General features: G+C 43.1%; 1 protein-coding gene across 1 annotated transcript in view; it reads right to left on the reverse strand.

The window, feature by feature from the left end:
* Positions 1–907: 907 nt before the first annotated feature.
* Positions 908–26,036, reverse strand: part of LOC115479205 (dysbindin domain-containing protein 2-like) — a 73,113-nt gene continuing 47,984 nt past the window's right edge. Inside the window, exons 2-4 of the mRNA XM_030217028.1 lie at positions 18,962–19,111; positions 4,593–4,736; positions 908–2,872 (exon numbers count right to left, since the gene is read on the reverse strand). Of these exons, the coding sequence (XP_030072888.1) occupies positions 2,673–2,872; positions 4,593–4,736; positions 18,962–19,111 (494 nt within the window). The 3' untranslated portion in view covers positions 908–2,672. The remainder of the gene's footprint in view (positions 2,873–4,592; positions 4,737–18,961; positions 19,112–26,036) is intronic.

The raw sequence follows: 26,036 nt of genomic DNA on the forward strand, positions 1-26,036 counted from the left end.
TTGCCCTTCTCCTCCTCTGTTTTCTGAGTGATAATGGCAGACACTGCCACTCAACTCCCTTTACCAGCCTGCATGACTGAATATGCTGGCCCCTGAGCCTTGCAGCAAATTCTATGGGGGAAATACAGAATTCTGCATGGGAGGAGAATTTTGTGTAAATTTTGCTTTCCATAGTTGAACAGATTTCTCCAGAAGTAATACTCAAAGTACTTCCTCTATGCATTTCCAAATGGTGGTTGTATCACTGGAACAACTCTGCATGTACCAAAAGAGCTAATGAGTATCATGCATATTGTAATGAAGCTAATATGTTGAACAAACATCAGAACAGGGACTAGTCTTTAGACTAAAATATTGGAATTTTATATGTTTTCCCAAAATACACAGGATTTCTGAGATATGTTTTTTTTAAACAGGATACGATTATTTTTTATTTTTCAGATTCAAAGAATATTCTTTGGTAAATATTTCAAAGTCTCAATTTTGGGTGATGTGAGCTAATCCCAAAAGTTTCCAGGTATGAATATAAATTAACAATGAGAGCAGCTCAAGAGCAGTGTGTCACATGTGTCAAGGCCGGGCTTATACTGTCTTTATGTTTGGATCTCTGAAAAAAAAAATTTTTTTTTTGTTATAATTTTTATGTATGTGTTAACCCACTCAGGTTATTTGATATCCTCTAGGATTCCAGAATATTAAGCATTATGGGGCCCTTTTACCATGCTACACTAAAAAGTGGCCAGCACTGGTATCAGCACATGGCTTTTCCACAAGCTGCAGCCACTTTTAGCATGGCGGTAAAATGGCCACACACTAATTTTCCCATTAGAATGTGACCATTACCATAGGTGCCCTTACTGCCACCTATTTAGGAGGCGGTAAGGGTTCCCACACTACTCCCATGCTAATCAGGTAGTGTGCGGTAGTAATGTGCCCGTGGTACCCAATTAGTGCAGGCACGCCTGCTCTCCACCCATGGGCACCCCCCCCCCCCCCCCCGTGCATCCCATGGTAGTGGCCTTTTGGCATGTGGTAGGCCCATGTTAGGCCTACTGCACCTTAGTTCAAGGGACCCTAAATTTCTAACTGGAAAATAATTCTAACATTTTGTAATTTGCATAAATAATGATGCAATGACAGCAGTGTGTTATGGGTACTAAAGCATTCGTGACGCTGGGTATGCTCTCTTCTCTGCATTTATCTTAAGACCCTAGATTTGTAGATAGTGTGTGATAACAAGAATTTTTTAATAAATAAAGACCCATAATCTTATTCTAAGATCGACTTTGTTAATAATTGTAACAATTTCCAAACAGATCACCTTATATCACATAAATAAATGATATTTTTTTAAAATTAAAATCAAAATATCTAAGGAAATAATAGGTGTTTGTTTATATTTTAGAAAATATCAGTGAACAAAGAAATACCACTGTACCTTAGAATCTCACATGCGAAGGCAAGTTTTTAGTGAAAAAATATTGTACTGTTAGGACTCCTGTACAATTTAAGAGCTAGAAAGCTGTTGAAAGCATCCAGCAACAGCAGAGTTTAGTATAATGTTTGACAAGAGAAGAAATGGCACACAACTCTTGGATGAGCTCTGTAGGACATCAAAGCATTACTAGTGTAGGAGGAAGGATGCCCTAGGTAAATGCCATTTTTTCTTCTTTTGGAGTGCCTAGCACTATGGTACTTCCAGGTGACAACTCAATCAACTTATGAGTTGGTCAAGTTGGAGTGTCTCCTTTAAGGCAAGTCACTTAACCCTCCATTGCTCCATGTAAGCCGCATTGAGCCTGCCATGAGTGGGAAAAGCACTGGGTACAAATGTAACAAAAAAAAAAAAAAATTCACTACTCTACAACTTATGAACAAAACCTCAGAAAAAAAAAACCTGACAGTATGGCTTCCAAATTACACATCCTTTGAAAGAAGGTTTAGCCAAGCCTTAGGATTTCATTCACAATCGGATATTTCATTCAACCACTTCCAATCATAGTATTCTCCTTGTAGAGATGAGTCAGCCTGCTCTCTTCACCCCCTTCCCCTGCCATTATAAAAAACTGTTGCGATTCTTTCCAAAGCAAAATTATATTGAAAACATACATATTTTGTATAGATTTTTAGACTTTTTCAACTATCTTAAGGCAGTCAACCTGTACCTTCCATTGCTGGACTCTACCCATTTCTAAGCTGCTTTGAGGAGGCCATGATTAGGGTAACTGAAACTCTGCACCTCTGTTTGACAGCAGTCACCAGGCTCTTGGCAGTTGTACAGTATTTGTCTACCTCATGAATGTCCATTTTTCTCTACGATTTCTTCTTCCATTCAGGCTCTCAGGCTGTAATGGTAGCACTCAAAGTAAGAGAAATGTGCAGATTAACAGCAAAATCGTAGTAATTAGTATTCTTGTATCTAAGCTCCCACCTCATTCCCTCTCTTCATAAACAATGAGAAAGATGTCTCTACCCCTGCTACCAGTACCAGAAGTGTCCATCATTGGCCCTTTATGGCTTCAGAATGATAGCTTTTATCCTCAAAGCCAATGTAAAGAAGCCTGACAGCAACATCTGTTCTCACCCGTGCATCAAACCTTTTCCTGCTGTCCCACACCACTTCCATGAAGCAGATAGGCAGGAAATTTGTTTCTGTCTATAGGGCGATGCTATTAGTGCCTGGTTTCCTGGTCAGTTTCTGTTAAGATGCTGTTATCTGCTGACCCCTCCTCTTCATCTGTCTGAACTCCAGGTGTCTCGGGACCTTCTTCGCATGTGTCCATGCTGGTTAGATCCATTGATGCAGAAGATGAAGAAGAAGAAAGCCTGGATTTTGCTTCATTGCTACTGGTAATCTCATCCTTACAAGGACCTGTCCAGGGAGAAAGGTAGGTGGCAGTCAATTAAAACTACATTTTGTGGGGCTATTGTAGCTCACGCTGCAGTGCTCTGTGGTACAGGGGATGTGGGTTTGGAGAGTATGTCCAACAAAATTAGCTGGGACTTTGGCACTTTATAGAGATGGAATGCTTAGGCCTACAGAAGGAGAGAATATGACAGCTACTACGGTATGGCCCCTAATGGCAGAGGACTCCCTTCAGCCCTGTGGCAAAGGGTATCTGCCTTTCCAGGAGTTGTGTAAGGAGAAATGGGGACATCAATCACTGCTAGGGAAAAAGAAAAATTCTGTTAAAATGTTAAATACAAAAAGATCTGTTAGTCTTGATGTTTCTTGTGAATGATGATTGATGTCAGTAGCATTGAATGTTGCTGTTCTTTGGCATTCTGCCAGATATTTGTGATCTGGATTGGAAGCAGGATACTGAGCGAGATGTTCTTATGCTGTTCAAACTTTATAATAGTAAATCTGAGCTTAATGTAATACGTATATACAATGTGGTAAAATTGGATCGACCACCACTGTGCTAAAATAAATCTGCACACTTGCACCATTTGAAAGCTTTTAAAGACATTTCATGTGCTCTCTCACCTCTTTATTTTTATACTGTATGTATTAGCATTCTGGGAAGTTATACAGAAGATAGCAGAAAAATGACTACATTTTGACTAAAGTAAAGGAAGTTTCACTCTTGGGCATAGGGTGTAGCCAGGATTCAATTTTTGTAGGGTCCCAGGGGTGGACTGGGGGGCAGAATGCATTTTCTTTCTACTCCCCCCGCCTCACCGCCATGTTAATAATTTTACCTTTGATGGTATGGATTCCCAATCCCCACCAGCTGATGAGATCTGCTGGCTGGAGCTGCCCCAGTAAGAAGAAATCAATGATCAACGGCCGCCTTTCCAGCCACCAATGCCAGAATTCTTCATGCATGCTCAGTTCGAACTGAGCAAGCATGAGGAGTACTGGCATTGGCTGCTGGAAAGGAGGTTCCCTGCTGAGGCAGCACTAGGACCCATACCCGATGAAGAAATGCACTGAGAATCCAGTAGAACACTAGATGAAAATATAGTTCCAAAGTCTTTATTGTGTTACATCACCAAAATACCCGGCACGGCCATGTTTTGAAATGTCTTCATCAAGGGTGTAACAGTTCCACAATAGTAAAAGCACCAAATGCTGGTGTATTGGCTGAGCAGCTACAGCTTTATGATCTAGTTGTCCATTTTTAGGCTACATTAATCTCTATTCAGAGAGCCTCTTCTAGTATCACATTTGAAGAACATCACCCATCTGTTATTCCACAAACTGCTAAACTGAGAGATATCTATGCAGTCCCTATTCTTGGGAATAGGGGCTGAATCACCAGCATTTGGCGTTTCTACTATTGTGGAACTGTTACAACCCTGATGAAACATGGCCATCTTGGGTATTTTGGATAAGTAATGCAACAACATTTTGGAACTATAATTTTCATCTGGTGCACTACTGGATTCTCTGCCAAACTACATTTATGCAGTATATGAGTGAAGGGAAATAATTTGTCACCTTCCATTGGCAGTTTAGGAATTACTGCCCTTTACTGAAGGATGTTCCTAGGCATTGGTTTCACTGGTGTGTGCATACGGAGGTGGGTTGAAGCAGGATGCAGGAGAAGTGCTAATCAAAGCTTTCATTAATAAGTTGCACTAACCTGGGAGGTGGCAATTAATGCTGGTCTCCTCTGGCTCCGTACCGAGGAACACATCCATAGTGTCCTGTTCATTAAAGTCAAAGGCATCTATCTGTTCTAGCATGTCCACATTCACCTCCATGGAGGAGATACTGCCCAAAGGAGCTGGGAACAGAGCAAGGAAAGAACAGTTATTATATTTCCACTCTTCAGTTACAAGCTTTACATTTCATCATATGACAGCACAAATCCAGGAACTGGGAAACCAATAAACACTATAATACATGCAACTCTCATTCATCACAACCTTTGATGGGCTGTTGGGGGTTCAATGGCACACATCAACATAAGAACGGCAATATTGGAAGCCACTTCCTCTTGCAAAACAGTGTTTTTTACCCATGGAAATAGGGCATTTGACTATTGCTGCCACCCCTTTTAGTCGAGGTTAAGCACTTATGCTAGACACTCCACATGCAATTTTAGGTGCAGTAAAAAGTGGATGGGGTTAGGATGGGGGAGAGAATGCATGCATGGGTCCAGTGCACCTGTATCGAAGCAAGTGCAAATTTATGCACTGAGACTGCAGCAATTTTCGATGCTGGCCTGCAATTTCAAAAGGAAACCCTGCACCGATTGCAAGCTAGCTTTGGGGATCTGATTATTACCCTCTTATGTTAAACAGGAATCAATTTATTCATAGAGTTCATAATTTTATCTTCCATCTTTGCTTATACCCTACACTATCAATTACAATGTTCTATTATATATTGTGTTGACATTGTAAGTAGTATACTATGCCATATTTTGTATTGTTATTTGAATATTTTTACAGCTGTTAATGTCTATTGCTCATGTTTGATGTATTCTTACTGTAGGCTGCTTTGAGTGAATTCCTTCAAAAAGTGGTAAATAAATCCTAATAAATAAAATAAAATGATTAGTGTTTAGACATTACACACTGATAATTCTGAGTAATAAAAATGATTCATTACCTGGACAACCAATTTATGTAAGCATTATGGATTTCAATCAATGGAGATGTACTATAAATGTGTATTCCTCAATTCAATCACTTAGCATCATCAACTGCAGTTTTGAAGATCTAATCCAAGATCAGTTTTTTTTCATCAAAATGATTATCTTCAGTACATTCATATGTGCCCACGTATGAGGCAGGGGGAGGCTAAACCTTCCTAGCCATAATGGCGACTTGCCAAATTAAGCTGCCTTCTGACCAACCTCTGTCTCCTCCCACTGCTGTCTTCAACCTTCCCCTCCAAATCCAATTGCAGTGCATCATCTTGGTCCAGGAATTGCAGAAGCCACAATAATAGGGAGCACAAGTTCTTGCATCTGCATCTGCACAGAAGCTGAGCTGCATCTGCCTCCACAAAAACAGGAAGTCTGGACGTGGCTAAGTCTTGTGAGCAGGCGCAGCTCAAGGCCCTTTGCTTCCTATCTGTTATTGCAGCTGCTGCAAGTCTGGGACTGGGGTGATGCACTGTGATCAGCCTCAGTTTGCTGGGAGGGAGAAGGTTAATGTCAGACTGGGGGACGGCAAGGAAGACTGCTGCCAGATAGGGGGAGTTGTTAGATTGATGGGGAGAGACAGAAAAGAGATACTGAACATGGAGGGAATGAGGGAGATGGATTAGATATAGGACATTGGGGAGAGGGAGATAGAGAGGGAATGCTAGACATGGGGGAACTAGGGAGACAAACAGAAGCAATACTGGACATGTGAGAGGGGAGCAAGAGAGACAAACAGAGAAAATGCTGGCGATGGGGAATAGGAAGATAGAAGAGATGCTGGACATAAGGAGATACAGAGTTGGGGAAGGGAGAAAGGGGGAAGCTGGAAAAGGAGAAAGGGGGAAGCTGGAAAAGGAGGTGGGGAGAGTGAAGATGCTGGATGTAGGGGGAGGAGAGAGGGGACAGTTAGTGAAAGACTGTGGAATAAGAAAATTGAGAAGCAGAGAGAGAGAGAGAGAGAGAGAGAGAGAGAGAGAGAGAGAGAGAGAGAGAGAGAGAGATTGGGACTAGGAGAGCTGGGATGAGGGAAAAAGATGGAAAGTTGTAGGTAGACTCGTAAAAAGAGGGAGATTGAGGACTGAGGGGTTGATGCAGAAAAGTCCCCATAAAGAGCCGCTTGTAATTTCCACCTTGGTAAAAATAGCGAGCACGTTTCTCCCTTATATAGTAGTTAAGCCCCGCCTAGCACATCCTAGGAAGCACTGGGCAGGATGAGGTGCCAGCATTTTGAGGTGGCACCCGCAAGGGAGGGAGGGAGTGCTAGTCCCTCCTTCAACTTTAAGGTATGAGGGGAGGTGGTTGGGTTGGGGAGACCTCACCACAAAGCTAGACCACTGCTACCCTTCGGGGGGCCATGTCTGGCCTGTCAAGGGTCCCACTGGACCACCAGGGTATTTTCAGGGGGAATATATGCTTGGATCTGGGGGTCCACTGGATTTCCAGGCCCTCTTGTGTTTGGCAGGGTGGGTCAGTGGGGGGGGGGGGGTATGTTTTGAGGGGGTGAAGGGTTTGGGGGGGGGGTCCATTGGGCCTTCAGGCCCTTACATGTATGGGGGTCTGGTGTCCACTGGACCATCAGGGCTGTGTTGGCTAGTCTCTCCCATTCCTCCACTGCTTGGCAAACCCTTATGCCAGCTCTGAGCTGGTGTAGGGTTTGCTGCAGGAGCAGCACCCTTGTTTGGCATGCTGCCTGCTGAACATGGGAGAAATGCAGGAGACCCTCTTTTGCATACATTTGCATGCAATTAGCAGTCAGGACTGTCAAGCTCATTGTTTCACGCACTTATCAGCTCTGATCATTGGGCGCTGGCAAATGCTGGCACTAGTCTAGTGCTAATGGCCTCTAGTGCCTACGTGTGCTTTTGAGCATTGGGGCATGAGTGCCTAAGTTCTATACCCCCTAATTCTATAAAAGTCAGTTCCTTCTTTCATACATGTGTTATTTGGTGGTCTCATACATCCTGTTGATTGCTTTAAATATCTAGCGGTTTTCATAGACTCCAAATTGACATTCTTGAATCAGATTTCAGCAGTACTAAAGCAGGGCATTTATGCTTTTTGGAGAATAAAATCAATGAGGAGCATTTTTGAATATAAAGCATTACATACACTGTTCCATGCTTTTGTCTGTTCTCAGTTGGATTACTGCAATATGGTTTACGCCGGTCTTCTGACTATTGCAATAAAACGTCTTCAGACCCTTCAAAATGCAGCAGCTTGCCTGTTATTTACTTATTTGTTGGGATTTATTAACCGCCTTTATGAAGAGATTCACCCAAGGCAGTGTACAGCAGGTACAGTTTAAGCATAACAATTGTAAAACAACCAAAAATAAACATAAATACAATAAATGAGGTAAACTTGAAAGCAGTAAATTGAAACCTAATAATAGAACTACCGTGAAACAGTATTAAAAATATAAACATTTAATAGCACTGGAATTCAAATACCTGAAATATAATACAATGTTGGCATAATACTAATGATACACCTAATAAGCATGCATTAGAGCATTCAACTAATATATATATGATGCTAAATAGTTTCTACAATAAGGCTTACCATATAGCTGACGGATCAAGAGCAGATATATGATGGGAACAAGATGCGTTGTACAGAGTCAGTTGGGATAATTTGATGGCTAGCTAAAATCAAGGCACGCAAGGCGCTCAGACCATGTTACTCCTCTTCTGTTGAAATTACACTGGCTGCCCATACATTTGAAGATCTAATTCAAGATTCTTACTTTGGCTCATGAAGTGATTCATAGAGGTTTACCTGATTATTTGGCATCACTGACCATCCCTACATTCTGGTCCATAGTCTACGCTTCCTCAATGATCATAGGTTCATCTTACCAAACCCTAGACAGGCTTATTATGAAGTTAGAAGAAAAAGCGCCTTTTATTTCATGGCTCCATTCCTTTGGAACAGCCTTCCTTTGTTCATAAGGGCTGAGCCTCTGTTGAAGAATTTTAAAGTAGCTTTAAAACCCTTTTTTTTTCTAAAATTTAGAGCATTTCTGTAATCATAGAGCAGTGGTGTCCAAAGAGTGTGCAGTAGTTATGTTTGAATTGTTCTTTGGTGTGATTGGTTCCTTTCCTGTTTATTTTTGGTGTTCTTTCTTTTTTTCATGTTTTTAACTATTTTTGTACATCCCTTTGATTTATTTGCTAAAAAAAGCGATTCATCAAGTGTAAAATAAACATAAACAAATGTCGCCAAAAATTGCACTTGCCCGATTAATTATTAATTAATTAGATTTAATTGGAACTTACATGTGTAAATTTAGGCACAGCAACTGTGACTAAATTTTACACACAAGTGAAAAAAAGGGCACGGAAATGGGAGGGTCATGGCTGCAACAGGGGCATTCTAGCATTTATGCACATTGTTATAGAATAACGGGGATATGCACCTAAGTTAGGCATGTACATTTGCATCACGTTTCAGTTGGTGCAAATGGCCGCAGCTAAGGTTAGGTGCGCAAGTCCTGGGTGTAAGTGTTATTCCATAAACCATGCCTAACTTTAAGAGTGGCTTACAGAATAGCGCTTTTTTAGCACTATATTTAGAATTCAATATATGGAGCCTAAAAAATCCACGCGGAAAACATTTTCACTTAAGAGTATTCTATAAGTGGTGTCTAGATTTTGGCGTGGTATATAGAATATACTTAGTTGATATCTCAGCTCCTAAAACTGCATGCTTCCATTTACACCGACGAAAACATGGTGTAAATGCTGGCACAGATTTATTTGCACTGGTACATATTATATAACTACGTGTGTAAATTTTGGAACGCACATGAAGCGCCGTTTTCCCGCCCATAACCATGCCCCTTTTTAGCTGCACGCATTAGAAGGTAGGCACAATGCGTTATAAAATACGCTTAGCGAGCTGTGTGCACAAATTCAAATTATTGCCAATTAGTGCTCTTTATTGCTTGTTTTAAGTGCTGTTATCAATGCTGATTTACTTGTTAAGCCAATTAAGTTATGAGCATTGTTACGGAATATGCTTGGATTTTGGCACTGATCTCTAGGCACACTATATAGAACCCAGGGGATAGCTACAACTGCAAAGGGGGCATTATGTGAGAGGAGCATGGGTATGTATGTATGTTAGGAGCATTCCGACTATTCCTGCACACACTTTATAGAATAGTTGCATTTTCGTGCTCAACTGCTGATTTTCGTCATCAGCATTTACACCAGCTATAGACAAAACATAAGCAGTTGCGTCTAAAGTTTGGTGCCTAATTGCAGACTTATGTTAACATTTCATAATAGATTTGGTGTGCAACTCTGCCATTTAACACCCAGGGTTTTGGTACCCATTAGTACCATTTACAGAATTTACCCCTGGGGTAAATCCAAGATGGAGATCGAGTAGGACGCAGGAGTGGAACGCTCCTCCTCAGAATAAATGTAAACTTACTTTTTTCCTGCTGTGAGCATGGACCTCCCCTACCTAGGCTGGAACCCTCCTCTGCGTGACAGACTTCCATTTCCGTGTTTTTGGTTTCCACACCATCGGTCGAATCCCTGACCGAGGCGGGGAAGAGCCCCGGTCTGGAGAGCGATTTCTCACTTAGCCCACTGGGACTGGCTACCTCTCCGCCGCCACACCCAGACGGAGCCGGAGTACCAAGCGCAGGAGAGAGCGACTCGAAGGGGCGGCAGACTCCGTTGAAGGAAGTGGCATCAGCAGGTCAGTTGGTGGAAGGGAAACGCTCGCCTACCATGGCTGGAGAAGAATCATCAACAGAGGGGACCCGGACAGCTGACACTGGGGAGGAAGCCTTACTCTCCGCCATGGCTCTACAACCTTTGGTGAAGCCTCCAGAAATAACTTTGGACTCTATATGGGCTGCTGTTGAAGTACTGCATAAGATAAGTACCACATTTATTGCTGTCTCATTGAATAATGTGAAGCAAATAAAACATAGTAAAAAATGACGGCAGAAAAAGACCTGCATGGTCCATCCAGTCTGCCCAACAAGACAAACTCATATGTGCTACTTTTTGTGTATACCCTACTTTGATTTGTACCTGTCCTCTTCAGGGCACAGACCGTATAAGTCTGTCCAGCACTATCCCCGCCTCCCACCACTGGCTCTGGCACAGACCGTATAAGTCTGCCCAGCACTATCCTCGCCTCCCACCACCGGCTGGCTCTGCCACCCAATCTCGGCTAAGCTCCTTAGGATCCATTCCTTCTGAATAGGATTCCTTTATGTTTATCCCACGTGTGTTTGAATTCTGTTACCGTTTTCATTTCCACCACCTCCCGCGGGAGGGCATTCCAAGCATCCACTACTCTCTCCGTGAAAAAATAGGTTTGAAAGAAAACCTAGATACTGTTTCTACTAAGCAAAAATCTTTAGAAGGGGACTTAGTTAAAGTGAAGGAACAACAAGCACAAATAGCCGGGGATCGACTAATGATATACAGGAAGATTGAAAACCTGGAGAATTCATCCAGGAATTTAAATCTCCGTATATTAAATTTTCCTCAGATAAATTATACTTCGCCTAGAGAGATGTTTTACAGATTTCTTAAAGAAATTTTTAAGTATCCAGAGGAATCACTTCCGCCATTACAGAAAATATTTTATATTGGAGACAAGAAAGTACAACAGAATTCTTCACAAGGAATTCCTATCCAACAAGAAGTTCCAGCAGAAACATTGGACTTAACAGCTTTCCTTGAACAATCTAATGAGGAAATCAAAATGAGAGCTACTGCAATTGTTACTTTTGCATTTTTGCAGGATAAAGACTCCTTGCTTCGTTTATACTTTAAAAATATTCAACCTGAATTTTTGGGCGCCAAAGTTTTGATTTTCCCGGATATATCTCGCTGGACACAGCAACGAAGGAAGAAATTCCTGGACTTAAAATAAAGAGCCATGCGGCTTAATGTTTCCTTCCAACTGAGGTTCCCTTGTAAATGTTTATTTCAAAAACACTAGATACATTTTCTATGAGCCAGAACAGTTAAGTAAATTCTTAGAATTGCAAGACAACAAGGATGCACCCCAATAGATTAGATATTAGCCGGAATTATTATAAAAGGTTAACCACCTACTCTATTTACTATTATTTGTATTTCTTATTTAATAAGCCAACTTCCTTTGGCAAATAGCCTTGGATTTCTCCATATTGTGGACTATAGTACCAACTTAATTTCCGTAAATACAAGTACTGATGTTCTTTTTCCTTAAAGACCTACATTGTTGTAGTGTTAATTTAAAGTTGGTGTATCTTTCAAAGATTTGTAATCTTTGTTTACAACAAAATTAATAAAGAAATTAAACTACAGAATTTACCCCTAAAATTCTGCCTAAATGCTATTCTGTAAATATGCATGCACCTCAATTCACTATACACTTTCAAAGTAAATGGCTTGCAGTACTTATAAATCTCGAACTGCCACCATTGACGCTGTAGGATCTGAGTGCAACAGAATCAGTGCTTTTTTTGTGCCGGTACAGTGTACTGGCACCTTTTTTTCTGAGGGCCGGCATTCTGTTCTGCCCCCTGCAAAATATTCTATTTACCGAAGTCACAGCGGTGAAGCGGCGGGCGGTGGCAGTAAAGGCAGCAAGCAGGCAGGCTCACCTCTGTCCTTCACTTCTCTGCCCTCTCAGCATCCTGCCTTTCTCTGATGTCATTTCCTTTCCGTGAGGGCGGGACGCTGAGAGGGCAGGGAAGTGAAGGATAGAGTTGAGCCAGCCTGCTTGCTGCCTTTACTGCCGCCGTCCGCTGGTTCACCACTGTGACTTCGGTAAATAGAGAATGGAGTGGAAGTGAACCTATCTAGTTCACTGTAAGTAAGGAAGACATTTGATTAATCTTTGTTTCCACTCCCCCGCACAGCCGTCACCGTTCACTCAAAACACAGCAAGCAAACCTGTGAGCTGCTGCATCCACATTGTTGTTCTTTATTGTTGGTCCATCTGTAACAAGTCTAACATTGTTTTTGTTGGATAGGGAGTGCCTTATAAGGTGAAGGAGAAAAAAACATAATTGAATATCACTAAAACAACTTCAAAAATTATTGTAGCTAGTAGAAACAGCAATTATAAATTCTGTAGTTTGTGCTCATTTTTCTTCACTGTGCTTCTATACAATTCAGATGGCCAAATGTCAGTGAGAATATTCTGTTTCCTGATGGGGTCATCTTAACTGGTTGTAATCTGCCTTGGGAAGCCTGGTGTTTATAAAGACAATGGAATATATTAAAATTAAATGGAAGTAGAATTAAACTCTCCTTTCATTGGGGCACATGGATGCACATGGATGGAGGGGAGGGGAGAGAGGACAAATGCTGGATATGGATGGAGAGGAGGGCAGGGAAGAGAAATGTTGGAGGGAAGGAAAGACAGAGGAAAGAGATGCACACGGATGGAGGGGAAGGGAGAGAGGAGAAATGCTGGACTTGGATGGAGGAGAGGGAAGACAGAGGAAGGAGATGCACATGGATGGTGGGGAGGGAAGACAGTTGAAATGTTGAACATGGATGGAGAGGAGGAAAGAGAGAGGAAGTGAGATAAACATGGATGGAGGGGAGGGGAGGAGAAAGGAGAAATGCTGGACATGGATGGATGAGAGGGAAGAGAGAGGAAGGACAGGAGATGCATATGGATGGAGGGGAGGGAAGAATAGGAAGGAGATGCATACTGACGGAGATGTGGGAAAGGGAAAAGAGGAGAAAAACTGCACATGGATGGAGAAAATAGGCAAAAACTGGATCCACTCTATACCTCCTCCAGTCAAGTCTGCGGAGGACCCAGCTTTTACCTATGGATGTAGAACAAGAAATGAAGAAGAAAGGAGGAAAGTAAAGAAATAAATGGAAAGGAATACCTGGAAATGGAGTTAGAGCAGCAGAATCAGAGACTGGGACCGACATGATCAGAAAAACAAAGTCACCAGACAACAAAGGTAGAAAAAATCATTTTATTTTCATTTTAGTGTTTGGAATATGCCCAATTTGAGAATTTACATCTGCTATCTTATTTTGCGCTGGGTATATTGGAGCTGTAACATCTTACAGAAATTATTTATAATGAAAAAATTCAAGTTATTTTTTTCTCCTATTTATATGCACCATGGTTGGTATAAGGGGTTTAGCTAACATGGATGTGGCTATCATAGCGGTGGAGCCATAGGTGGTGGCCCCGCCCATAACGAGTACCGGTACCTTTTTTCCTACAAAAAAAAGCACTGAACAGAATGCTGATGCATTGTTTACACCTTGACACGGCTATCTGGCAAAACCGTGGCCTCAGTCTGTGTAAGTTTCAAGTGGAAGTGGAATTGCATATGTTTAAAGTTAAGTTTTGCTTTTTCACATTAAAAGCTACATTTTTCAGGATCCATGAAATGCTGAAAGTACTGGAGTTTTAACAAAATTTTCCCAGACGTTTTTTTTTATGCCTGTGAAGTGAATTTACCATCACTGATTATGCCACAGAAGTGGAGAGAGGGTTCTGAGGCTTTTTCCCCTTGAAGTTTTTGTAGCAGTTTGAGATTTATAAGAACTCCAAGCCATTTACTTTGAAAGAGTATAGTGAATTGAGATATTAGAGTCTCTTTCATCCTCTAGTGAGTAATAACGTATCTAACTTACATAGTGAATATTTAAAAGTAGGCATACGTAAAGGAGGAATCTTGGATGCGTATGGGCGGGACTTTCCTTTATAGAATGGATGCCTGAATATAGGGCATTAGAATTCAAATGGGCATTACAGTATTTCACAGGAAGAGTTTGCAGATCATAACAGGTTAAGATCATAAGTCTAGCCATCACCAAAATTACAAAAGAATTATGACTGAATAGCATTATTACATATGGAGCAATTGAGCACTTAAAGTGACCTTTAAGAAGACTGGCATGAAATATTGTGGGTGATTTAGCTGCAGATGGCAATGCAGATGGGCATAGCCGTTCTCAAATTGTTTCTTCTAGAAAAGGCTATTGAAGGTAGTTCTGAAAAACTAGAATTCAATTAGAAGATGTGCCAATGTTTTTGTAATATCTTTTTAATTTCACTGGCATGAGATGAGAATTGAAGAGTACAAACTGGTTGAGTATTTACTTGTCTGGGAGAGCTCATTTGTGAGCTTTTTTCCCACATAGAACAATGGCTATCAATACATGTTCTCCTATCTGTTGCTTGTATTTGGTAATCAGATATAATAAAGCCTGTCTCAGGGGTAGATGCATCAAGCAAACGTAAAAAAATCAAAATCGTTAAAGGCCCTAACGATTTTTAAAAAACGAAGAATGCACCAAAAAAAAAAGTCACACATGCTCAGATCGGTATAGAAACGTACAATGTATCAAAGAATCACAATACACATCGTTAATCGGCCCCCAAATCATGCGCAGAGCAGCCAAGCGTTATGTTAGCTGCTCTGCGCATGCCACAAACAGTCAAAACACAGTCAAATCACAAGCACATGGCTCCCAAATCAAAACAAAAAGAAAAAAAAAGGGTCGGGAGGGGGCAAGGGCGCTCATCAGGAGCGTCCTGTACGGACGGCCTTGCCCCCCCCCCCCGCTGCTCCCCACTTTCCGCCGCTCCCCCCACCCCGAAAAAGCAAAATTCAAGCAGCCCTGCTCCCCACTTTCCGCCGCTCCCCCCCCACCCCGAAAAAGCAAAATTCGAGCAGCCCCTGCCCCCGCCCTTCCTCACTACTCTCTCACCTCAGCTCCGCCTCCCGACATCCTCCGTCCTGTGCCCCGCCCCCTTTTGGGGTCGTCGCCGCCATTCCCCTCCTCCATCGGGCCCCCCTCCCTCTTACCGGGCCCGTGCAGCGCCTCTCTCCTCTGTCCGAAGGCGCTGCACGGGCAAGAAGAAAGCCTGATGCCTGCCTTCGCCCAGCTTCGATGGCGCGTCTTTCTCCTGCTGGGCCCGCCCCTGTCTGACGTCAGTAACCTACGTAGGTAACCGACGTCAGACAGGGGCGGGCCCAGCAGGAGAAAGACGCGCCATCGAAGCTGGGCGAAGGCAGGCATCAGGCTTTCTTCTTGCCCGTGCAGCGCCTTCGGACAGAGGAGAGAGGCGCTGCACGGGCCCGGTAAGAGGGAGGGGGGCCCGATGGAGGAGGGGAATGGCGGCGACGACCCCAAAAGGGGGCGGGGCACAGGACGGAGGATGTCGGGAGGCGGAGCTGAGGTGAGAGAGTAGTGAGGAAGGGCGGGGGGCAGGGGCTGCTCGAATTTTGCTTTTTCGGGGTGGGGGGAGCGGCGGAAAGTGGGGAGCAGCGGCGGGGGGGGCAAGGCCGTCCGTACAGGACGCTCCTGATGAGCGCCTTTGCCCCCTCCCGACCCTTTTTTTTTATTTTTATTTATTTATGTTTTTCTGACGTCCTTTGGACCAATCACAGCGCTTTTAGCTCTGCTAATGCGCTGGGATTGGCTCAAAGTTTGTTTATTTTTTCTCTTAATGATTTTTCCTGGCACAGAGCTGTCCTAACGAGTGGTCCAGACCTGTCGTTAGTTTTCCTGCCTTTTTCCTGCGTAAAGGCAATCGGAAAAGGTTAGTGCATGTCGTTTCAATGGGGTTTTCACACTAATTGCTCATCTCCATTCCGTTTTCGTTAGCTGCTGGCTTCCTCGGTAAAAGCCCTTTGATGCATGCAACGGATCAAATTTTCCTCGTTGGAGAGTCATTAAAGGCTCATTTAGCTTTAGTGCATCTGCCCCTCAGACTTAAAATTTGCCTGTCGATTTTCTTTGAGTTGATGAGATATCAAGTATTGAAATGAAGTAAGGAACTACAGTCTCTAGGGTCTTATAAAATTATAATATGATTTGAATTCTCTATATATAATATTCAAGAGGAAATATATTACTTTAGAACTGTAAAGGTCTGTGTATGTATTTATAAGATTTTGAGGTAGATTAGAGAAAGGATGTATAATTGGAATCCATCTATACTTCTTCCCTTGGTGCTCTGATCTCATCCCATGGTTTTCAATGTCACCTTTATGCTGATGATTCCTACATCTACCTCTCCATATCAGAAATTTCAGCAGGAATCCAGGACAATGTATCAGCCTGCCTAACTGATATTGCTGCCGGGATATCTCACTGCCATCTGAAACTAAACGTAATCAAGACTGAGCTTCTTATCTTTCTCTCTAAACCCACCTCTCCTCTTCCCCCATTCTCTATCTCTCTGGACAACACTCTCATCCTTCCTGTTTCATCAGTTCATAACCTTGGGGTTATCTTTGACTCCTTTCTCTCTTTCTCTACACATGTCCAATAGGCTGCTAAACCTGTCGTTTCTTTCTCTATATCATCACCAAAATTCGTCCCTTCCTTTCTGAGCACACTACCAAAACCCTTATCCACACTCTTATCACCTTTCACATAGACTACTGAAACTTGCTTCTCACAGGTCTCCCACTGAGCCATCTCTCTCCCCTTCAAAATTCCACCAATGTCACTATGCTCATATTAACCCTCTCGTCAAGTCACTTCATTGGCTCCCTATCCATTTCCGCATACAGTTCAAACTCCTCTTATTGACTTACAAGTACATTCACTCTGCAGCTCCTCAGTACTTTTCCACACTTATCTCTTCCTATACTCCTCCCCGGGAACTCCGTTCATTGGGTAAATCTCTCCTATTTGTACCCTTCTCCTCCACTGCCAACTCCAGACTCTGTTCCTTTTATATTGCTGCACCATATTCCTGGAAGACTTCCTGAGTCAGTATGTTAAGCTCCATCTCTGGCTGTCTTCAAATTTAGGCTAAAAGCCCACCTTTTAGAAGCTGCTTTTAACTGCTAACCCCTATTCTCTTGTTCAGTACCCATGTCTATTAAGTCATTCCCACCTTAAGTAATTCCCTTATCCCTTATTTGTCCTGTTTGTCTGTCTGGATTAGATTGTAAGCTCTGTCGAGCAAGGACTGTCTTACATGTTCCAAGTGTACTAGTAGTAGTAGTAGTGAGAAGTCCAGGTCAGGACTTCTGAAGTTCTGTTAATATTTTAGAACAAGAACTGCCACCATAGAGCCTGTTCTAAAACAGATTGAGGAATGGACATTTATTTGTGGGTTACATGTAGCAGGACATCCATTTTAAAATGTATACACCTAAAATACCAATGGCTTTTAACACGGCCACATAGATATGTATGTGCTACAACATATATATTTATGACAGTCATTTTAGAAATATACACATGTATGCTTTCTAAAGCTGTCACCAAATTAGGTATCCCTTGCCAGTTTTTGCTTCTGTGGGGGATGGGGGGGGGAAACGGGACATAAACCATTGGGGGATTAAGGGAGTAACTCCCTTAATCCCTTCAGTGAAGCACTTTTCTGAAACCTAGATGTTCTGGGTACCATAACTCCTGTTGTTGATCTGTTTGGACATAGGCGTGCACAGGAGTTTCTGGGCACCTTCAGGGAGATCTTCAGCTGGCGGGACTTGAGGATCACCACCAGCTACAATAATAGTATGCTGCTCTTGGGTGGGCCTGTGCCCACCCAGGCCCACCTGTGGTTATACCACCAATGCAGGCAACAAATTATCCCATGTCACAGCAGTCCCAATTGCATGCTGCATGCTCCCATAAGCCTGTTTTACAGCAACAGAGGGAGGAGGGCTAAGTTTATAAGCGTGCATGAGTGATGAAAGTATCAGGATGCACTGGGCAAGGAAGGGCGCTGACAACCAACCCCAGGCTCCCGGACATTGACAAACCAGAAACCAGAAACTCCCTTATATGGTAGGAAAGCCCCGCCCAGCACATCCCAGGATGCACTGGGCAAGGCAGGGTACTGCCATTTTGGAGGTGGCGCTGGAAGGAGGAGAGAGTGCTAATCCCTCCTCCATCATTACAAGGTACGGGGGGGGGGGGGTTCAAGGGTGCTAGATCACCAGGGGTGGGGGTAGGGTTGCCTACTGGGCTGCCAGGGACATTTTTTTGGTGTTTGGAGGGGGGGTTAGGGGGGCTAGCTGACCTCCAGCCCCCTGTGACCTTGTGTCAGTGTCCAGGGGCCTGGGGTTGGTTGGCAGGCCTTATCCATTGGGGGTGGAGTGACAGCCTGGGCTGCATGGCTTGGATGGAGTGGGGGGAAGAGAAAGAGAGGAGCCTTAATCCTAATGCCAGCTCTGAGCTGGCGTATGGTTAAGGCACTATTCTACCTGTATGATCTGTGTATTTACAGAATAGGGCATAGCTAGAAAATGGTCACTTGCGCACATATGTCTCCACATACGCCTGTAAATGACTATAATACTAGTATTTCTGGGCCTGTTCCTAAATCCAGGTGGCTCTTTATAAGATTACCCCTAACTGTCTGACCATGATACTCACGTCTCCGATGTTCAAACTGTAGATGGGATATTGGAAAATAGTAATCCACATCATGCTGAAAAACTTCTTCAAAGAACTTCTGTCGCTCTCTGAGTTTGAGGTGCTGCTGGGCAGGATCCATATCTCTAACTTTGGAAGGGGTCGCCTCAGCTGTAAGAGGAACATCAGAAATAGTAAGTTAGATAATGGAGCTGGGCAGTCAGGGGCAGGCCCTGGGGCAGTAAATATTTCCAGCAGCCAGCTTCAGTCTTGACATGAAATGTCAGAATTAGCAGAGCTAAAACTATTCCAAGTGAAATAACAAAACCAATATACATACTCAGAAACAGCAAAATGGTGAAATAAAATTTGCTCAGCTTTGACACTTGTGAGCAGTGCCACCATCATCACGGTTTTAGTCTGGCATGGTCTAGTTATGTACGTCTCCTAAACTACAGGGAGTGAAAGTGACAATGTTGCTGCTTGTGAGTTGCAGACTTAAGCTAACTACCATTTTTAGCCTATTGGTGAGGCTCCATCTGTCTGTCTCATCTATACACATACTGTATGCACAAAGACTACTACTACTACTTAACATTTCTAGAGCGCTACTAGGGTTATACAGCGCTGTACAAGTTAATAAAGAAGGACGGTCCCTGCTCAAAGGAGCTTACAATCTAAAGAACGAAATGTCAAGTTGGGGCAGTCTAGATTTCCTGAGTAGAGGTGTAGTGGTTAGGTGCCGAAGGCGACATTGAAGAGGTGGGCTTTGAGCAATGATTTGAAGATGGGCAGGGAGGGGGCCTGGCTTATGGGCTCAGGGAACCCACACAACTGCCTTTCAGTGGTTTTTGCTGCTACATTCAAAGCAGTTTACATAGTATATACAGGTACTTATTTATACCTGGGGCAATGGAGAACCCTTGCCCAGAGTCACAAGGAGCTGAAGTGGGACGTGAACCCAGTTCCTCAGAATCAAGAATCAAGGTCCACTGCACTAAGCACTAGGCTACTCCTCCTCCTCATAGAGAAAGGAAAACATACCCAGACACACACATACATGCTACTCATACAGCCCGTCACCCTTTTGAGACACACTTTACCTACCATATGTCTTCACACCCAGCTACCAAACAGACATGCATGATTTTGCAAAAAGAAAAAAAAGCAGAAAGGGAAATTTTGTTACACTTTTTAACTTGATTTGTCTGGCACAAGTCCAATATAAGCTGGGCACTATGCTGACATAGAGAGAGAAGCATGATCTATCTGTTAATTATTTAACCCTAATTGTGTTTCTCAAATGATACCAAAGCTGATTAAATTAGCACCTTCCAGTGTGTACTGTGATATGAGTCTACCAGTTGCATAAGGAGGAAGTGCTAATCTCTCTCTTTGTAATAATAGAGGTACCACTCTCTGCCTCTTCCACCTGTTTGGACAGCTGCTTGGAGAGCTCTGTGAGGAATAGGTGGAACAAGAACAGTCTGTTTTGTTCTCTCTGCATTGCTTTTCATTTGCTTCCACTTCAACAAATCCAAGCCTGACTCCTAGATGTGAGGGCATGAGGCCAATAGCTGAGAGACTTGAGCACCCAAGCAGTGTCATGCTGATCAGTTAATGACAGATGTCCTGCTGTTTCACACAGAAACACAAATAACTGCTATTTAATTTGGCATATTGATTAGTGCTATGTTGTGAATAGTACTTTTAACTGGGCATTACAAAAGGATATTCAGTAGCCAATCAAACAAATTATAATATTGTATTTGGATGCATTACTGGGAATGCTTTATTCATAAATATACAGTGGATACAAGGTGTGAAAAATGAATATCTTGCTTTCTTTTCTAGTCGCAGAAACTAGAGTGTGGTGGGCCAAAGCTTTAGTTTTGCTTTTTTTGTGAGGACAAGGCTGATCCAGCAACTCTGTGATTTGACTTACTTGATATACGCTTGCCATTGAGCTGTACAGGAAACATCTAGTGCATGAGACTACCATATGACTCTTGACACAGGCACCTTGCCGAAATATGGGCCATGTCAGGTTTTTAAATAAATACTGCTTCCTCCATCAGAGTCTCCGCCCTCTTTGTTCCACTCTTGGCTAACCAGGCTCTAGCTTTTGTTACTTCTTTGTGTTGCTGATTCCCTCTGTTCTGCCTGGTTCACTTCCTGTTCTGTCATTTGAACATGATGATGGAATCTCCCATTGGTACATCTGAGTTTTCACAACTCCATAGGCACCCGGTATAAGAGGCTTGGGGAGGCTAAGCCTCCCCAGCCGGAGGACCATCGAATTATGATTGACAAGTCACGGTCAGACCGATCACGACGATGCCGACATGAAACACCGCCCGCATCAGCCCCCAGTTCCGCCCGCGGGGCTCGCTGCTTGGCCCAGCCGCAGGATTATCTTCATCAAAACTTTTTCGGAGCGACGCCGAGCCAACACGGACACGCCATCCCAAATTCAGCCCGCCCAGCCCCAGGCCCCAGGCAGTTGAGTTCCGCCCGCTCGGGCTCTCACCGGCGCACTGGTCCTGTGTGTCTGCAGTGCTTACTGCATGCTTCTTCTTTCTTCACCCGTCACCCCTCACCCTCGGCTGGGCTCGCCTTCAGCTCACACTACTGAGAGCTGTCAAGTCAGATTGTGTCGGGCTCTAAGCAAATTAGGGAGGCTCATTTTTGAGCGTCTTTTCCAAAGAAGAAGGCGGCTTATGAGGGTGAGAAAGTGAATGTATGTGTCTGTGTGTCCTTGCTAAACTCTCAGGCTATGGCAGATGGGTCATGATGTTTTTTGCCTTGTCTGTCTGTGCATATATAAGCGACCCAGAAAGCAGAAAATATTTATTTATTTTTATTTATTCATTCTTGTATCCCACGAGTATCCAAAAATCAAATTTCGGTTCAATGTGGCTTACAACTGATTAACAAGATGAGGTTACTATCTGGATTGACCCTATCTAGCTTTGTCTATATGCACTGGACAGAGATAAAGTAAATTGCTTACTTTAGTACATCTCTGTAAAGATATAGGGATAATCTTGGCTTTCAGCACAGAAGGGGGAAGATCTATTAGGGTAGCAGTTTGTGGTTAATATATGCTTTGAACAACCACTTTATTCTTTGACATATGATGCATATCTAATATCTAAATTTAAATAAAGGTATTAATTGTAGCTATTTTATTTTTACTTGTTTTTTTTCTGTGTTGTCAGACAATTATGGATGTAAACTCCACCCCTGGCCCCACCCCTAATCCCGCCCCCTTTAGCCTCCCCAAACAGTTGGGCCACCGACTGCCTATGCACAACTCCCTTTGCCTATGTTTACTCTCACGTCAAGATCAGGCCTTAACCCACAGACCACAGGTGACATAGCTGAAACTTGCAGAGCTGGCCTTTATTCTCCCCTTTCTTTTCCTTTTGTGCTTGTGTTTGCTTGGTTTCTAAGCTTTGGGTGGATAGTGTTTGGATAAGGTTTTTTAAAGAAGAAGATTTCCATTGTTGTTTTACAAAAGGGTGGTAGGGATAGCATCAGATTGGTGCACGGCGATTCAGCCCTACTGCTGGGCTCCCAGGAAGCCCGGTGGTAGATCTGAGTCCTGCCGTGTACGGTGTACCAATTCTGGTTACTGCAGGACTTCCGCTGGAGCCCCTACCAGCTAAATAGGAGGAGGTAAGGGCTCCTTCAGGAAATGGCCATGCGGCAAGTGTTTTAACTTACTGCACAGCCATTTCCTTCCTTTAAAGCAAAAAAGCCTTTTATCGGTGGCAATAAAAGGTGGCCTCCTCAGGCAAACCTGTGCGCCAATGCCACTGTAGGGCCCCTTTTACAACTATTTGGTAAAAGGGGCCCTAAATATGGTGCAGAGTTCCAGTTGGTGACTGTGTAGCATGCACTGGTACAGTTGGGCTCTTCAGCTTGGAGAAAAGACAGCTGAGGAGATATGATAGAGGTCTATAAAATAAAGAGTGGAGTGGAAAGGGTAGACGTGAAACACCTGTTTACTTTTTCCAAAAATACTAGGACTAGGAGGCATTCAATGAAGCTACAAAGTAGTAAATTTAAAATAAATCTTCACTCAACGTGTGGCAGTAAGCTTAGCAGGGTTTAAAAAAGTTTTGGACAGCTTCCTAAAGGAAAAGTCCATAGAGTATTATTAAAATGGACTTCGGGAAAATCCACTGCTTATTTCTGGGATAAGCAGCATAAAATATTTTTTTCTTTTTTGGAATCTTGCCAGGTATTTGTGACCTGGATTGGCCACTGTTTTGGAAACAGGATACTGGGCTTGATGGAACTTTGGTCTGTCCCAGTATGGCAATACTTATGTACGTATGGTATGGAGCATGATGTTGTGGCTGTCACATTTACTGGAATACTGGGTACAGAGTATAATTTGGTGTGCTGGTAGAACTGGTGTAGCATATGATCTGGTAGCTGTCACATGCACTGATAGAACTGGTATGGAGTATGATTTGGTGGTTACAGGTGGCATGCATTGGTACATTTGAAATGGAGTGTGTTTGGGTGACCATTGGTTGCATATATCGGTACAGATGGAATAGAATGTGATTTGGTAGTTACAGGTGGCATGTATTTGTACAATTGATATGGAGTGTCATTTGGTGACTCTGGGGTCCTTTTACTAAGGCGCGCTAATAGATTTAGCGTGCGCAAAATGCTAAGACGCCCATTATATTCCTATGGCTGTCTTATCATTTAGCATGCACTACCGATTAGCACATGCTAAATCTGTTAGCTCACCATAGTAAAAGGACCTCTATATTTGGCATGTATTGGTACAGATGGAATCGAGTGTGATTTGATGGTTATACGTGGCATCTATTGATGCAGTTAGCATGGAGTGTGATTCGGTGGCTATGCATCGCATGCACTGGTAGAACTGGAATGAAGTGTGATTTAGGAGCTGCATGCTGGTACAGCTCGTAGGAGTTTCAGATCTTTCTCATTCCTTTTGCACATCTGTGTCACAATGAATGCTGTTCTGATCTAAAGACTCTGGATTTCACATTTTTTGCCAAGAATTTAAGCATGGAACATTAAGAATGTGTCAAAATTAAATCCATTTTGTTCTTCATTTTCTGCATCTGCTCTCCAGTCTGCCTCTCTGGCCAAGAGCTCATTTTTTAATGACAGAAATAAAAACTGGCTGCGATAATGCCACAAAAAACCTGTCAAGTTTTCTCCTCCCACTTGTGTTCTCTATTAAAAATCTAGCTACTAGCTAATCCGAGCGAGAGAAACCAGCAGAGAGAAATCAGAGGGACAGAGCTGCCCATAGAGAAAAGGTTATATGCAGATAAACAACAGAAATGACAGAAGCAGGTAGTGAGTGAGGGGAAGAGAGAGAACATAGGATCCAAAAACTGGAAGACAGTGAGAAGAAACAAAAACTATACTGAACAAAATAATTTAAAAGTATATTGCAGATTAGCCCCCAGACATGTGAAGGGTAATTCTATAACTAGGCACCTGCATTTGCACACCACTTTCATGCGTAAATGTACAGAATGCTAGCATTTTCATAGGTAAGTGTACATTTGCACATGTAAATGCTAGCCGGGCGCCTGTGTGCAATTATGTGCTGGTGTTCGTGGGAAAGGGTAGGAATGAGAGAAAGAGAGGGAGTAGAGGGCAGAGATGGGTAGTAACAAAGTACTTGTACTTCATTACAGTACTTAAGTACAATTGGCAGTACTTTTACTTGTAACAAGCTACCTTTTTTTTGCCATACTTTTTACTTGTAACAAGTTATATTTAAGCTGTACTTTTGTACTTAGTAACAAAGTACAAATTTGGAAAGTAGTTAAAAAAAAAAGATATTTTTTATCCCTCCGCTTCTCCCCTTCTACAGGTTTTCCAAGCGGTGTCAGATGCAGCTTGCTGATTGGTCCTGAATGTCTGGTCCCAATAACAGCTGAGATGTGACCGGAAGTTCAGGCCCAATCAGATGCAAGCCATGGTCTGACATCACTTGGAAACCCTAGTCTCTGCCCTCTACACCTACCCAGAACATCTGTTGATTGGCTATTACTTTGTTGTTGTCAGGCTACTACTACTACTATTTAGCATTTCTATAGCGCTACAAGGCGTACGCAGCGCTGCACAAACATAGAAGAAGGACAGTCCCTGCTCAAAGAGCTTACAATCTAATAGACAAAAAAAAAAAGTAAGCAAATCAAATCAATTAATGTGAACGGGAAGGAAGAGAGCAGGGTAGGTGGAGGCGAGTGGTTACAAGTGGTTACGAGTCAAAAGCAATGTTAAAGAGGTGGGCTTTCAGGTGGCCAAGGATGGGGCAAGACGTAGGGGCTCAGGAAGTTTATTCCAGGCGTAGGGTGCAGCGAGACAGAAGGCGCGAAGTCTGGAGTTGGCAGTAGTGGAGAAGGGAACAGATAAGAAGGATTTATCCATGGAATCCAAGTGAGGACAGGGTATCGAGAAGTATGCTGTGGTCGACAGTGTCAAAAGCAGCGGAAAGATCAAGAAGAATGAGGATGGAATATTGACCTCTGGATTTAGTAAGCGCAGTTTCGGTTGAGTGGAGAGGGCGAAAACCAGATTGTAGTGGGTCAAGAATAGCATGTGAGGAGAGAAAATCAAGGCAGCGGCGGTGAACAGCACGCTCAAGTAATTTGGAGAGAAAAGGAAGGAGGGAGATGGGTCGGTAATTAGAGGGACAAGTAGGGTCAAGTGAAGGCTTCTTAAGGAGAGGTGTGACCACAGCATGTTTAAAGGCAGCAGGGACAGTCACAGTGGAAAGTGAGAGGTTGAGAATGTGACAGATAAAAGGAATAAGAGCAGGAGAGATGGCATTAAGAAGGTGGGTGGGAATGGGATCAGAGGAACAGGTGGTACATTTTGAGGAAGAACGGAGAAGTGTAGTTTCCTCAGTAGTAACTTCAGGAAAGGAGGAAAGGAATGAGGGGAAAGAGAGAGAGAGGGGAACGGACTAGTGGAGGGAGAGGTGGTGAGGTAGAGAAAGCAAGGTTTATCTTTTGAACCTTGTTGTGAAAGAATTCAGCAAGGGTCTGCAGCCTGAACTGCACCTTCACTGTGTGCAGGG

This window comes from Microcaecilia unicolor, chromosome 10, assembly GCF_901765095.1.
Source record: "Microcaecilia unicolor chromosome 10, aMicUni1.1, whole genome shotgun sequence".
NCBI lineage: Eukaryota > Metazoa > Chordata > Amphibia > Gymnophiona > Siphonopidae > Microcaecilia > Microcaecilia unicolor.